The 12,316-nt window shown below is 70.7% G+C and overlaps 1 protein-coding gene and 1 pseudogene across 1 annotated transcript; one reads left to right on the top strand and one right to left on the bottom strand.

Moving 5' to 3' along the window:
• The first annotated feature begins 2,538 nt into the window (after positions 1-2,538).
• On the top strand, positions 2,539-9,451 carry LOC142089382 (cytoplasmic phosphatidylinositol transfer protein 1-like; annotated as a pseudogene).
• A 1-nt stretch (position 9,452) lies between these two features.
• Positions 9,453-12,130, bottom strand: MSS51 (MSS51 mitochondrial translational activator). Its single transcript, XM_075164903.1, has 6 exons — positions 11,838-12,130; positions 11,356-11,511; positions 11,038-11,162; positions 10,256-10,819; positions 10,017-10,110; positions 9,453-9,938 (listed from the first exon to the last, which is right to left on the bottom strand). Exons 1-6 carry the CDS (start codon positions 12,128-12,130, stop codon positions 9,662-9,664), a joined length of 1,509 nt encoding a protein of 502 aa, XP_075021004.1. The 3' UTR covers positions 9,453-9,661.
• Between the last annotated feature and the right edge of the window lie 186 nt (positions 12,131-12,316).

Below are 12,316 nucleotides of genomic sequence, written 5' to 3'. Positions count from 1 at the left end.
ACTCTACAGCACCCATGGATGCCACGGTGCCCGGGTTAGTGGGACCTACGTGCCCTGTGCTGGGGCCACCGCGGCGGTGGGTCCCAGCACCTCTGGTCATGGCAACACCATGAGCTGCTGAGTGTCCCCTTTGCCCGGTCCGTGTCCCCATGGTGGCCATCACCCTGTGACCGCAGCACCCTGGCACCGGGTGGGCTGCTCCCCTGCAGCCCAGGCAGCGAGGCCAGAGCGTGCCACGGTGCCACACTCACACCGGGCGGCACGGCTTGGCCTGCGCCCTCCTGGCAGTGCCGTGGGAGCCGCTCGCAGCCTCCGAGGCAGAATTTTTGGAGCAAATAAAGGGAAAACCACACTGGCTGGGCGCAGCCCTGCCCAGCACCCGAGCACGGCTATTTTTAGTGCCTGGGTTGATTGAAATTCATGGAGGAAAGGGGCAGGGGAAGTACGGTGCCGGCGGCGGCTGTCGCCGGTTATGAGTTGTGGTGCTTCGTGCCGGTAATGTGTTTGGCTCTGGGTGGCACATGGGGTGCGGTGAGGCTGGGGTGCAGGAGGCCAAGCGGGCAGCGGGGTGTGGGTGGGTGGGTGCGGGGCGGGGTGCAGGAGGAGGTTTGGGGGGCTCCCAGCTCCCTGCACCCAGCGGGGGGGCAACAGCCCAGCGGGAGAGCCCGGGCCAGGGGAGACCCCGGGGCATCTCCCAGCCGGGGCTGGTCTGTGCGGTGCTGGGGGAGCCCCGGTACCGGTGCCGGTGCGGTGCGGTGCCACTGTCGGTGCAGGTGTGGTGCGGTGCAGTGCAATGCCGATGCCGGTCCCGGTCCCGGTCCCGGTCCCGGTGCCGGTGCAGTGCCGGTCCAGGTCCCAGTCCCAGTCCTGGTGTGGTCCCGGTGCCGGTGCGGTGCCACTGCTGGTGCGGTGCTGGTCCCAGTGCCGGTGCCGGTCCCGGTGCGGTGCCGCTGCCGGTCCCGGTGCCGGTCCCGGTGCCGGTCCCGGTGCGGTGCGATGCGGTCCCGGTGCCGGTGCCGGTCCTGGTGCCGGTGCAGTCCCGGTGCCGGTGCGGTCCCGGTGCCGGTGCGGTGCGGTGCCGGTCCCGGTGCGGTGCGGTGCCGGTGCCGGTGCCGGTGCGGTGCCGGTGCGGTGCGGTGCGGTGCCGGTGCATTCCTCCCCCTAGGGGTCGGTGTGCCGCGGCGCGGGAGGCGGTGCGGGAGGCGGCGCGCTCCTGCGCACGGCCCGGGGCGGCCGGGGCACGGCGGCGGCGGCGGGGAGCGGGCACCGCCGCGGGCCCGGGTGAGTGCGGCCGGGGCGGGGGGCGGCGGGAGCCCTGGCCCCGCGGGGGATGCGGCGGAACGGGCCGGGCGGCGGGGGCCGGGCGGGCGGGGAGCGGTGGGGAAGGGGCGGCGGAGCCCGGGCCGGGGGGAGCGGGGCCGGTGCTGCCGGTCCCGGCGCCGCGGTGCCCCGAGCCGCCGCGGCTCCGGGCATCGCCCGCTTACCCCGGCAGCCCGGCCGGCCGGACTCCCTGGGGTCCGCCCCCCCGGGACCTGTTCCCCCCCTCGGGGGCAGCCCCGGACCCCCCGAGCCGGTCTGAACCGCCCCGGTGCCGGGATGGGGCGGGGGACGCGGTGCCCTGGGGTCCGGGCGGCCCGGGGTGCCCCGTGCTCCCGAGTGTCCCCGGGCTGTCCCCTCCCTCTCCGCGCCCTGCCGCGGGCAGCGGGGTCCCGGGGCGGGGTGAGGAGCCCCTCTGGGGGGGGCTTAGGGCTTCCCGCAACCCCACACCAGCACCCAGCCCTCTTCCCCGTCAGCAGGGTGCCCCTGTGTCCCCCAGGGACGCTCCCGTGTCCCCCAGTGCCCCCAGGGATGCCCGTGTCCCCCAGTGCCCCCAGGGATGCCCCTGTGTCCCCAGCTGGACAAGCTGCCCCCAGACAAGACCCCCTGTGAGCCCCCATCTGCCCCCTCCAAGGCCTGATCCCCCGTTCAGGGTGACTGCCCGGGGGGCTCGCGTCCCCTCCCTGCCCCGTGGGGCTGGGGGCCACGGCCAGGAGCCCCCCGAGCTGCTCCGTTACTCACTCGGAGCGTCCCCAGCCCCGGCTGGAGCAGGGGCCAGGGGGGCGAGCGGGGCAGCCTGGCAGTGCTGCCGGACGGGATGGGTGCTGGGGGGCAGCCCCGGGGTGGGTGCTGGCCAGGATGGGTGCTTGGGGGCAGCCTTAGGGTGGGGGGTCCGGCTCTGACCCAGGGAAGGGATGTCCCATGCAAGGGACTTGACCATGGGTGCTCCCCGGGGCAGGCCAGAGCATGGGTGCCCAGGGGTGGGTCCCAGCGTCCCTGCAACCCTCTCGCTGCAACACCGCGGTCGGGTGAGGATGTGGCACCCCGAAGGGAGGGCACTGTATTTTGGGGGGACACATGTGCTCCAAGACACCTGCCTCGGGGTGTGGGTGTCTGCCTGGCAGGGAAGGGGTTAATACCATGGGGATTTTGGGGTGCTAGGGTGTCCCCAACCGGGTACACCCGGGCTGCTCCTCACACTGGTGACCTCACGCCACTGCCATGGCAACGGCTTATGAAGTCACCGGTGCCGAGAGCGGGGCGGCCGCCTCGAGCGTGGGGTGATGGGATGGGAGCGTGGGAGGCTGCTGAGCGCCGTCCCCCCGCTCTCACCGCGCCTCCTGGGTCCCCCCAGAATGAGCTGTGCCCCCGCCAGCACCGACGCCTCCGCCTGACCCCCGCCCTGCCTGCCCTGCCCGTGCCACCATGCTCATCAAGGAGTACCGCATCTGCATGCCGCTCACCACCGAGGAGGTGAGTGGGGGGCAGTGGGGGGCCGGGGCTGCCTGTGCAGGAGAGGAGGTGTTGGTTGGGAAGAGGGGTGCAGAGGTGGGGGGAGCCCCGAGGCCCCCGGCCATGGGTGCGAGGGACAGCTCGGCTGCAGGGATCCACCGATGGAGGAGGCTGTGGGTGCGGATCCTGTACCCGCAGCAGTGGGGTGCCAGGGGATCAGGTCCCTGCCCGGAGAGGGGCTGGGGGACACCGCAGCCCCCTTTGCCACCCCCTCGTGGCACGGCTCATGGCAGGGACCGTCCGCCTTGGCCGAGCCGCTGAGGTGTGCTTTGGCCACGGCCGTTGGGCTCGGGATGCTCCGTGCGAGCGCTGAGCCGTGTTTTGGGGGGCAGGCAGGGGGGACGTCCCATCCTTGGGCACGGTGACCTTGGGCCCGATGGCAGCACCGGGGGCAGCCCGGTCCCAGGACCATGAGATGAGCCAGCGGGCGAAGGGCACCAGGGATTTGGGTGCCCGTGGCACCGCAGCGCTCGGGGCGGCTGCTCCGATGGGGAGCACAGGCTCAATCCCTGCTCCGGCAGGGAGCCCCAATCCCTGTCGGCAAACAGCGGCGATAGCCGGCAGCTGGCGGCATCCCTGACCAAACGTCACTCGTGGGCACGTGGGGCCGACGGGGCCGTTTCAGGGAGCGGGGAGCTGCGGCGACGGTGGCTGCGCCGGGCAGCACCAGCCCTCCCTGGGCACCGCTTTTGTGTTCGCACCCGGGGGAGGTTTTCAGTTAGGGGCGATAAGATCGCGCTGGCGGTTGGGGTGATGGATGGGATCTTCGGCAGAACAATAAAACACTTATTGCGCGGCCGCATCATCAAATACACACACGTGTATATATCTGTATACACATCTCTCCCTATATATATATATAGTTTTCCCTGGCTCTTGCTGAGCAGAAAACCTCCAGGCGTTCTGCAAGGCACTGGGACACCAGGGAGGGCAGGATCTGGCCCTCACCTGGGTGCTGGAGCAGCCCAGGGGCCAGGGGGTTGAAACAGGGTGCCCCAGGAGACCCCTGCCCGCCGCACGGCTCGGGGTCTGTCACCCCTTTGCCCCGTGCCTCAGTTTCCCCTCTCGGCGGTGCAGCTGGAAACCCATTAGCCCGGCAAAGAGGAGCCCATCCCGGCGCTGCGCCGGGAGGGCGCCGGGGCAGGGGAGGGCAGCGCTGAGGCCGGGCGCTGTGGTTGCAGTACCGCGTGGGGCAGCTCTACACCATCAGCAAGCACAGTCACCAGGAGAGCGAGAAGGGCGAGGGCGTGGAGGTGGTGAAGAACGAGCCCCACGAGGACCCCGTCCACGGCCCCGGCCAGTTCACCGAGAAGCGCGTCCACCTCTCTAGGTGAGGCTGCGGCTCCGGCAAAGGGTGCTGGGGTGGGGAGGGGGTCCTGGCACCCCGGCTCCGTGGCGCAACACTGAGGTGGGGGGCATGGGCAGGCGTCGGGGTGGCCCCATCCCTCCCTCCAGAATTCCTGGGGAAGATCCTTTCTGGGTCCTTGACACCCTGCAGCGTGGGTCCTGGGGTGCAGGTGAAGGGTCCTGGCGAGGTGGCATGGGTCCCTGGGGGCATTCCTGGGGTGCAGGTGAGGATTCTGGGGTCTCAGGACCTCCCTGTCTCCCAGGGGTGCACCCATCTTTGGGGGCTGCACCCATCTCCCAGGAGTGCACCCATCTTCGGGGGCTGCACCTATCTCTCAGGGTGTACCCATCTCCTGGGGTACACTTATCTTGGGGGGCTGCACCCATCTCCTGGGGTGCACCCATCTCCGAGGCATGCACCCATCTTCAAGGGCTGCACCCGTCTCCCAGGGTGAACCCATCATCCAGGGTGCACCCATCTTTGGGGGCTATCTCCCAGGGTGCACCCATCTCCTGGGGTGCACTCATCTCCAGGGGCTGCACCCATCTCCTGGGGTGCACCCATCTCCAGGGCATGCACCCACCTTGCAGGGCTGCACCCATCCCTGGGGGGGTTGCACCCCTCTCCAGGTGCTGCACCCCTCTCCCGGTGGGCACCCATCTCTGGGTACCGGTGGGTGCCTCGGCCGCGGTGCGGGGCTCGGCGGGGATGCCCAGGCTGCCGCTCAGCCCATCCCTGGGGGTGTCCCCGCGTCCCCGCGCGCAGCCTCGGGTGCCCGTTGGGCAGCCGCTGGCAGCCGGCGCTGCTGTCCCCGCGTCCCCGCTGCCGGCTGCGGCACGCCGTGGTGCGGGCATCGGCCGCTCCCCCGCCGGGGAGTCGCTGGCGTGAGACGAGCTATTTTTAGCCGCGGCGCTCACGATTCCCCTCTCGGGGCTGGTATTTATAACGCCCGCAAATTAATCAAAAGCTCCTGGCTCCCCTGGGGGCCTGATCCTGCCCTGGCAGCGTGGGCAGCCACGGGGTGCTGGGCAAGGGTGCTTGGGGACAACGGGGGCACCGTGGGGTCCTGGTCTTGGGGAAGTTGGGGGGTCTTGGGGAAGGGGAGGGGTCCCTGGGGAGGTGGTAGGGGTCCCTGGGGGGGTCCTGGGGTGCAGGTGATGGTCCTGGGGTGCAGGTGATGGTCCTGGGGTGCAGATGAGGGTCCTGGGGAGGTGGCAGGGATCCCTGGGGGGGAGGTGGGGTGCAGATGAGGGTACTGGGGAGGTGGCAGGGGCCCTGGGGGTGTCCTGGGGTACAGGTGAGGATCCTGGGGTGCAGGTGAGGGTCCTGGGGTGCAGGTGAGGGTCCTGGGGAGGTGGCAGGGGTCCCTAGGTGGTTCCTGGGGTGCAGGTGAGGGTCCTGGGGAGGTGGCATGGGTCCCCTGGGGGGTGCTGGGGTGCAAGTGAAGGGTCCTGGCAAGGTGGCACGGGTCCCTGGGGGCATTCCTGAGGTGCAGGTGATGGTCCTGGGGTGCAGGTGAGGGTCCTGGGGAGGTGGCAGGGGTCCCTAGGGGGTTCCTGGGGAGCAGGTGGGGTCCCTGGGGAGGGGATGGGGGTACCAGAGCCGGGGCCGTGCTATGGGGGGCTGCATTCAGTGGAGCAAGGCTGGGTGGCACTGGGCAGGGCTGTGCCCACTGGCCGTATCCTGCCCTGAGCGGAGGCCCCCCCTCTCCCCCGCAGCAAACTGCCGAGCTGGGCGCGGGCGGTGACCCCCCGCATCTTCTACATCACGGAGAAGGCCTGGAACTACTACCCCTACACCATCACCGGTGAGCCCCGGGCAGGGCGCGGGGACGGGCACCACCGGGCACCCAGCCCCGCTCCGGTGGTGGCGGTGGTGGGTGGCCGGGAGAGCCTGGCCGTGGCTGCTTCCCGGTCTCACCGCTCCCTCTCTCCCCCGCGATGCCACCCGGCGATGCCACCCCGTGATGCTGACGTGCCATGGTGTCCCTGCAGAGTACACGGTAAGGAGGTGGCATGCGGGGACCTGGCCCCTTTCCCAGCACCTGGCATGGCTGGGGAGGGGGCACTGGGGTGGGCGTCCCCTGGGGGTGGGTGTCCCTTGGAGTCAGCATTTTTAGGGGTGGGCATCCCTTGGGGCTGGGCGTCCCTTGGGGTGGGCGTCCCTTGGGACTGGGCGTCCCTTGGGGCTGGGTGTCCCTTGGCGCTGGGTGTCCCTTAGGTCTGGGTGTCCCTTGGGGTGGGCGTCCCTTGGGACTGGGCATCCCTTGGCGCTGGGTGTCCCTTGGCACTGGGTGTCCCTTGGGTCTGGGTGCCCCTTGGGGTGGGCATCCCTTGGGATGGGCGTCCCTTGGCGCTGGGTGTCCCTTAGAGTGGGTGACCTGGGGGCTGGGCGTCCTTGGGGCTGGGCATCCCTCAGGGTGGGTGTCCTTGGGGGTGGGTGTCCCTTGGAGTGGGTGTCCTTGGGGTGGGTGTCCTTGGGGCTGGGCACCCCTTGGGGCTGGGCATCCCTCAGGGTGGGTGTCCTTGGGGGTAGGTGTCCCTTGGGGCTGGGCATCCTTCAGGGTGGGTGTCCTTGGGGGTGGGTGTCCCTTGGGGTGGGTGTCCCTTGGAGTGGGCGTCCCTCAGCATGGGCATCCCTGGGAGTGGGCGTCCCTCGGGACGGGCATCCCTCGGGGCCAGCTGACGGCCGCTCCCTGCAGTGCTCCTTCCTGCCCAAGTTCTCCATCTACATCGAGACCAAGTACGAGGACAACTGCGGGGACAGCGAGAACGTGAGTCTGCGCTGCAGCTGAGACCTGACAAACTCATCGCGGGGACACCCACCCACCCACACCCCCCCCCCCCCCCCCCCGGTGCCTCTCACCCTCCCTCCCCTCCCCAGATCTTCCGCAGCGATAAAATCCTGGGCGACCACGAGGTCTCCTTCCTGGACATCGCCTTCGACGAGATCCCCGAGCGTTACTACCGCAGCCTGGAGGTAGCACGGACAGGGGCTGGGGGAAGCTCCCCGGGGTCTTGTCCCCCATCCCTGGGGGGTGGGGGGGGGTTCACGGTCCTGCTTTGCCCCCCCCTCCCCCCCCAGGACCCCCGTTTCTTCAGCTCGGCCAAGACGGGCCGGGGGCCGCTGCGGGAGGGCTGGCGCCAGCACACCAAGCCCATCATGTGCTCCTACAAACTGGTGAGCGTCAAGTTCGAGGTGTGGGGGCTGCAGACGCGGGTGGAGCAGTTCGTGCACAAGGTGAGGGGGGGGGGGGGCCGAGGCCGGGGAGAGGGGGGACAATGGGGGGGACAGCGACAGGGTGTTGACCCCCGCCGTGCCTTGCAGGTGATCCGGGACATCCTGCTGATCGGGCACCGGCAGGCTTTCGCCTGGGTGGACGAGTGGTGCGGTGAGTCCGCGGGGCCACCCCGGTGACAGCAGGGGGGGACACACGGTCCCCGGGGTGGCCCCGGACCCCTGGTGTGGGAGGGGGCTGCGGGTTTAACCACCGACGCCACTAACCCCACGGGCAGCTCCCGCTCTTCCTCCGGCTCCCCCGCTGCCTGCGCTGCCTGTGCTGCTCGCTCCCCCTGCCCTCACGCCTGCCTGCACCCCCCGCCCGCTGCCTGCACCCCCGCACGCTGCCCGCTCCCCCGCACGCCTGGGGAAGGCTTGGCCCGGGGCGGGGGAGAGGAGCCCCAGCACCCCTGCCTGCGCTGCCTGCACCCCCGGTCTGGCAGGGAGACACGCCGTGGGTGGCTGCCGCATGCGGACACATGGACGGGAGCCGCGGGTGCGGCGATGGGCAGCAGCGGGTGCCGGCAGCGGGCGCGGGGCCGTCCCGGTGAGCGGCTCTCTGCCTTCCAGACATGTCCCTGGAAGAGGTCCGGGCCTTCGAGACTCAGATGCAAGTGGCCACAAACCAAAAGCTGGGGAGCCAGCACCCCTAATCCCCGCTGCGGGGGCAGCCCTGCTGCACGCTGCCTGCAGGGGACGGAGCCCCCAGACCCCGCCACGCTGCCTGCAGGCAGGTGCAGGCAGGGGGGCTTGTGCACGGTGCACGCCGAGCCCCCCCCCTGCACCCCGCGGCGGAGGGTCCCCCCCCTGCCCGGCTGCCCTCCCCGCGCGTCCCCTGCCTGCGCTGCCTGTCCGTCCCTTCCCTGCTGCTGCTGGGCTGGGGCCGGAGCGGGGGGCTGGCTGCGCCGCCCAGCGTCCCCTTCCCTGCCCGTCCCCCTGTCCCTAGCCCCTGTCCCCTGCCCGGCACCCAGCTCGGGGGGGAGCCGGTGCGTGGGGCGCAGGCTGCCCCGGCATGACGGGGTGCAGGATGCGGCCGTGCCGAGCGGCCCCAAGCCCGGCTGTGCTCGGCAGGGATGACAATGGAGGAGGTGCGGTGCTACGAGCGGGCGACGCAGGAGGCCACCAACGAGCTCATCGGCCTGGTGGCACCCACCATCTCGGTCAGCGAGGTGGGGCAGCCCACGGCCACGCGCTCGGCCCCCGCCAGCGCCCCCTCCACCCCCCTCAGCGACGAGGCCCCCGATTTCCTCGCTCCCCCCAAGACTCGCCCGCGCAAGAAGTCGGCGCCGGAGACCTTGACGCTGCCCGCGCTGCGGGAACGCACTGGTGCCAAGTGACGCCAGCAGTGCCGCGCCGTGTCACCTCCCCGGCTGGACCGTGCCAGTCCCGCCACCCACCATGGCCCCTCCAACAGGCACCGACCCCGGGGAGGGACCCACTGTTGGGGTGCGGGGAGCCCTGGGGGGGTACCAGCCTCCTCGAGCCATGGCGGGTGCCCACGTGGGACATTGCCACCATCGCTGTGCCGGACCCGCTGGCTGTGCGGGGAGGGGACGCCAGGCCAGCGCAGGTCCCCGGCAGCGTCGGGTGATGCTGCAGGGGCCGGTTCGCTCAGCGCTGCCCGCCCCAGTTTCCGCAGGCGCTGGCGAGCAGTGGGGCGGCAGCAGCCGGTGCCCATGTGCCACGGCCGGGCTGGGCACCGGTACCGGGCTGAGCAGCTGCGGGGCTCAGCGAGCGATGCTGGAGCACCACCGGCGCGGGGGCACAGCACGTGTGACAGTGACACTGACAGCCGGGTGCCTGGGCTGGGGCTCCCCGCGGGACCCCGGGGGCCACACAGCCCTGTGCACGGCAGGTCCCGCAGTCGGGGTCCCCTTCACTGTCCCTTCGGGGGCGGTGGCCGCCCGAGGGGGGCTGGGGCAGGCTCAGCCCTCCGTTTTCTTTGGGAAAACAAAGGCCTTTTCAGAAATAAAAGCTGGAGACACGGCAGCCGGCTGCTGGCGGTGGTTTATTTGCCTCCATGGAGGGGTGCCGTGCCTGTGCCATCCCTGTGCCGGGGTGCTGCGTCCCTCAGGACCAGATGTGTGCGGCGAGGGATCGCTGGATTGCCGATCCCGGGACGGGGAGACGGGGTCCTGGGATGGGGCAGCAAGGGGCTGGGGGTCGGGTGGGCAGGGCAGGCAGGACAGCGCTGGCTGCAGGGGGTCAGCCCAGCCCCGGGGCGATGCCCCCAGCCGTACCGGTGGCACCGGGCTCCCCTCCCTGCCAGCCATCACCGTCCTCCAGCTCCTCAGCACCCGGCACAGCGGATGCCGCCGGCCCCAGCAGGGCGATGTAGAAGGAGCTGCAGTAGACGGGCGCCTTGTTGGGGCTGGAGTAGACCTGCTCGGGCCGCAGCGAGGCGAAGGGGTTGGCGGCGTAGCCCACGATGTGCGTCTCGAGCTCCGCCAGGATCTGCAGGGAGGACTTCAGCTCCTGCTCGCTGCCGGGAGAGGGGGAGGACGGGCCCCGTTACCGGCTGGCTGTGCCGGCATGCTGCGGGGAGCGGGACGGCGCTCACCTGTAGACGGTGAAGAGGACGGGCAGGCGGTAGTCCCGCAGCAGCAGCAGGGTGGGCAGCCAGCCCGCCAGCAGGTCCGGGCACGCGTGGAAACCTGCGGGGACACGGCGGTGAGGGTCCCACCTCCCTCCCACCCCGGCCCAGCCCTGGGGAAAGGCGGCTCTAACGCCACCCGGGATGTCCCACTCCGGGCAGCGGGGTGGCGAGGGTCCGGGCCCCTCCGCGGTGCAGGCACTCACCCGGGTGAAAGCCCACCACCAGGTCGGGGCGGGCAGCCAGCTTGGTCTCCACGTGACTTTCCCAGAAGTCGTGGTAGAGCCCCTTGTAGCTGCTGAGATAGACCCTTCCCCGGGGCGCTGGCGCGGCCAGGGGTGGTCTCATGATGGGTCCGTCGACCACGTCCACCCCCACCATCACCACCTCCACGCCCCGGTGCCCCGGGAACATCCGCGTCAGCTCGTCGTAGTCCGTCAGCCGGCTGTTGAGGGTCTCCACGTGGGACGCCCCCACCACGTGCACGGTGAGGGCCTTGGCGAGGGGGTCGATGCCAAAAAGCCGCAGCCCCAAGCCGATAGTGAGCGGCCGCGAGTGGAAGTCGGTGACCAGCCGCCGGACGGATTCACGCAGCTCCTCGTCCTCCGGCCGGGGCTTCCCAGCGTTGGCCCAGAGGAGGGTCATGTACCGCCCGGCCAGGATGGTGCCCAGCTTCTCCTCCAGCCGCCCCTGCATGGAGAACCAGTCCTCCCAGCCCTCCACGTCCCGGGCGGGTTTTGTCCAGGTCTCCGTGGGGAAGGGGATGTCTCCTGGGGGAGGGTAGGGAGAAGCGTTGGGGGTCGCAGCGGTGGTCCCACAGCCCAGGTTGCCCATCCCACTCGGGCTGTGGGGATACTGGACCCAGCTGGGGGGGCTGGAGCCAGGAGGAGGGACCCCACATCTCTCCATGGGACCCGTGCAGCCTGGGGGGGGATCAGGCAGGCTTGGGGGGGGACACGTGGGGTGGGAGCAGCGTCCCCTGCCCCACCTGTGAAGACGAGCCACTCCACCAGCCGGTCCAGGGCCACCAGCTTCAGCTTCTTGCAGAACTTCTTGTGCAGCGGCCAGTTGGCACGCTGGCACGCCACGCCGCAGTAGTACACGTTCTGGCACCTGGGGAGAGCGGCAGCGTGCCCAGCTGCGGCGGGGGGGGCAGGATCCGGCCTGCCGAGCCTGCCACCCCCTCCCAGGGCTGCGTCGCTGTTTTGGGGGTCGGTGTCGGGGTCAGACCCCTCCGGCTTCACCCCGGCCACGGGGCTGGGAGCGAGGGGATGGATCCAGCCCCGTGCCATCAGAGCACCCATACCTCTTGCATCGTCGGAGGCTTTTGGGGTCAGGGAGGGCATCGGGGAGCTTCTTGCACTCAGCGCAAAACTTGAAGGTGTCCTCCATCTTCTGGAACATGTCAAAGTAAGTCCGGATGCCGAAATCGCTGCCGCTCTTCCTCCCGTCCATGGCAGACCTGGAGGTGTCGGGGGGTTTAGCAGGATCCAGCCCACGCTTCTCCGCTATCCCGGCGGGGCTGACGTCCTCCCTCCAAGGCTGCCAGGATTTTTAGCTCCAGCCAAGAGCATCCTGGCCCAGGCCGGGTGCGGACAGGGAGCCGGGGAACGGCACCCCTGGGGAGGGGTGCACCCAGGAGCCCCATCAGAGCACCCCGCATACGGGCGAGCCGGGAAGGTGGGATGAGCCAGGGGAGATGCTCCGGTTGCGGGGGATACACGGGATGCTCTGGCCGGGGAGGGGGGAAACATGCGCCCATGGCAGCACCCATGGGTGCTCACTCACTTGTAGTCCTCGTAGCTCTTCATGTTGAGCTTCTGGAGGATGACGTGGGACAGCCCCGGCACGTTGCGGTCCATGGCCTGGAAGCCCAGCGAGTCCACATCAGGTCCCCTCGCCGCCGGCTCCTCCGTGGGCTTCTTGGGGCGGCCGGTTTTGGGGGCAGCGCCTGCGCTTCGCTGGGACATGGTGGCTGCAGGAGAGAGGCGTGCGGGCGAGGTGGCCGGTTCATGGGTCCCCGGGTGCTGCCGGGGTCCCCCACGCCGCCCGCCGCCCCCGCGTCGCCTCCCGCCCGCCATCCCGTTGCTCGTCCCCGGCCGTGCTGGCGGGAGGACGGCGGATCCGGGTGATGCCGGGCAGCCCCGGCGCACGTCCCACTGCCCGGGAGGGAGGGCTGGGCTCAAATGTCAGCCCCGAGAAGATAGCGGTGGAGGAGAGCGGCCGCGGCCTCTCCAGCAGGAATCGGATAGCGGAGCTATTCTGGT

This window comes from Calonectris borealis, chromosome 16 (assembly GCF_964195595.1).
Source record: "Calonectris borealis chromosome 16, bCalBor7.hap1.2, whole genome shotgun sequence".
Taxonomy (NCBI): Eukaryota; Metazoa; Chordata; class Aves; order Procellariiformes; family Procellariidae; genus Calonectris; species Calonectris borealis.
This window is presented reverse-complemented; position numbering and strand designations above follow the sequence as displayed.

Bases quoted from the DNA above. Each gene is read 5' to 3' on its own strand.
- MSS51 (XM_075164903.1), bottom strand. From the start codon at position 12,130: ATGGCGGGCGGGAGGCGACGCGGGGGCGGCGGGCGGCGTGGGGGACCC. The intron at 11,512-11,837 runs GTGAGTGAGCAC...CGACACCTCCAG, and splicing joins AAGAGCTACGAGGACTACAA to GTCTGCCATGGACGGGAGGA. The intron at 11,163-11,355 runs GTATGGGTGCTC...CGCTCTCCCCAG, and splicing joins AGCCTCCGACGATGCAAGAG to GTGCCAGAACGTGTACTACT.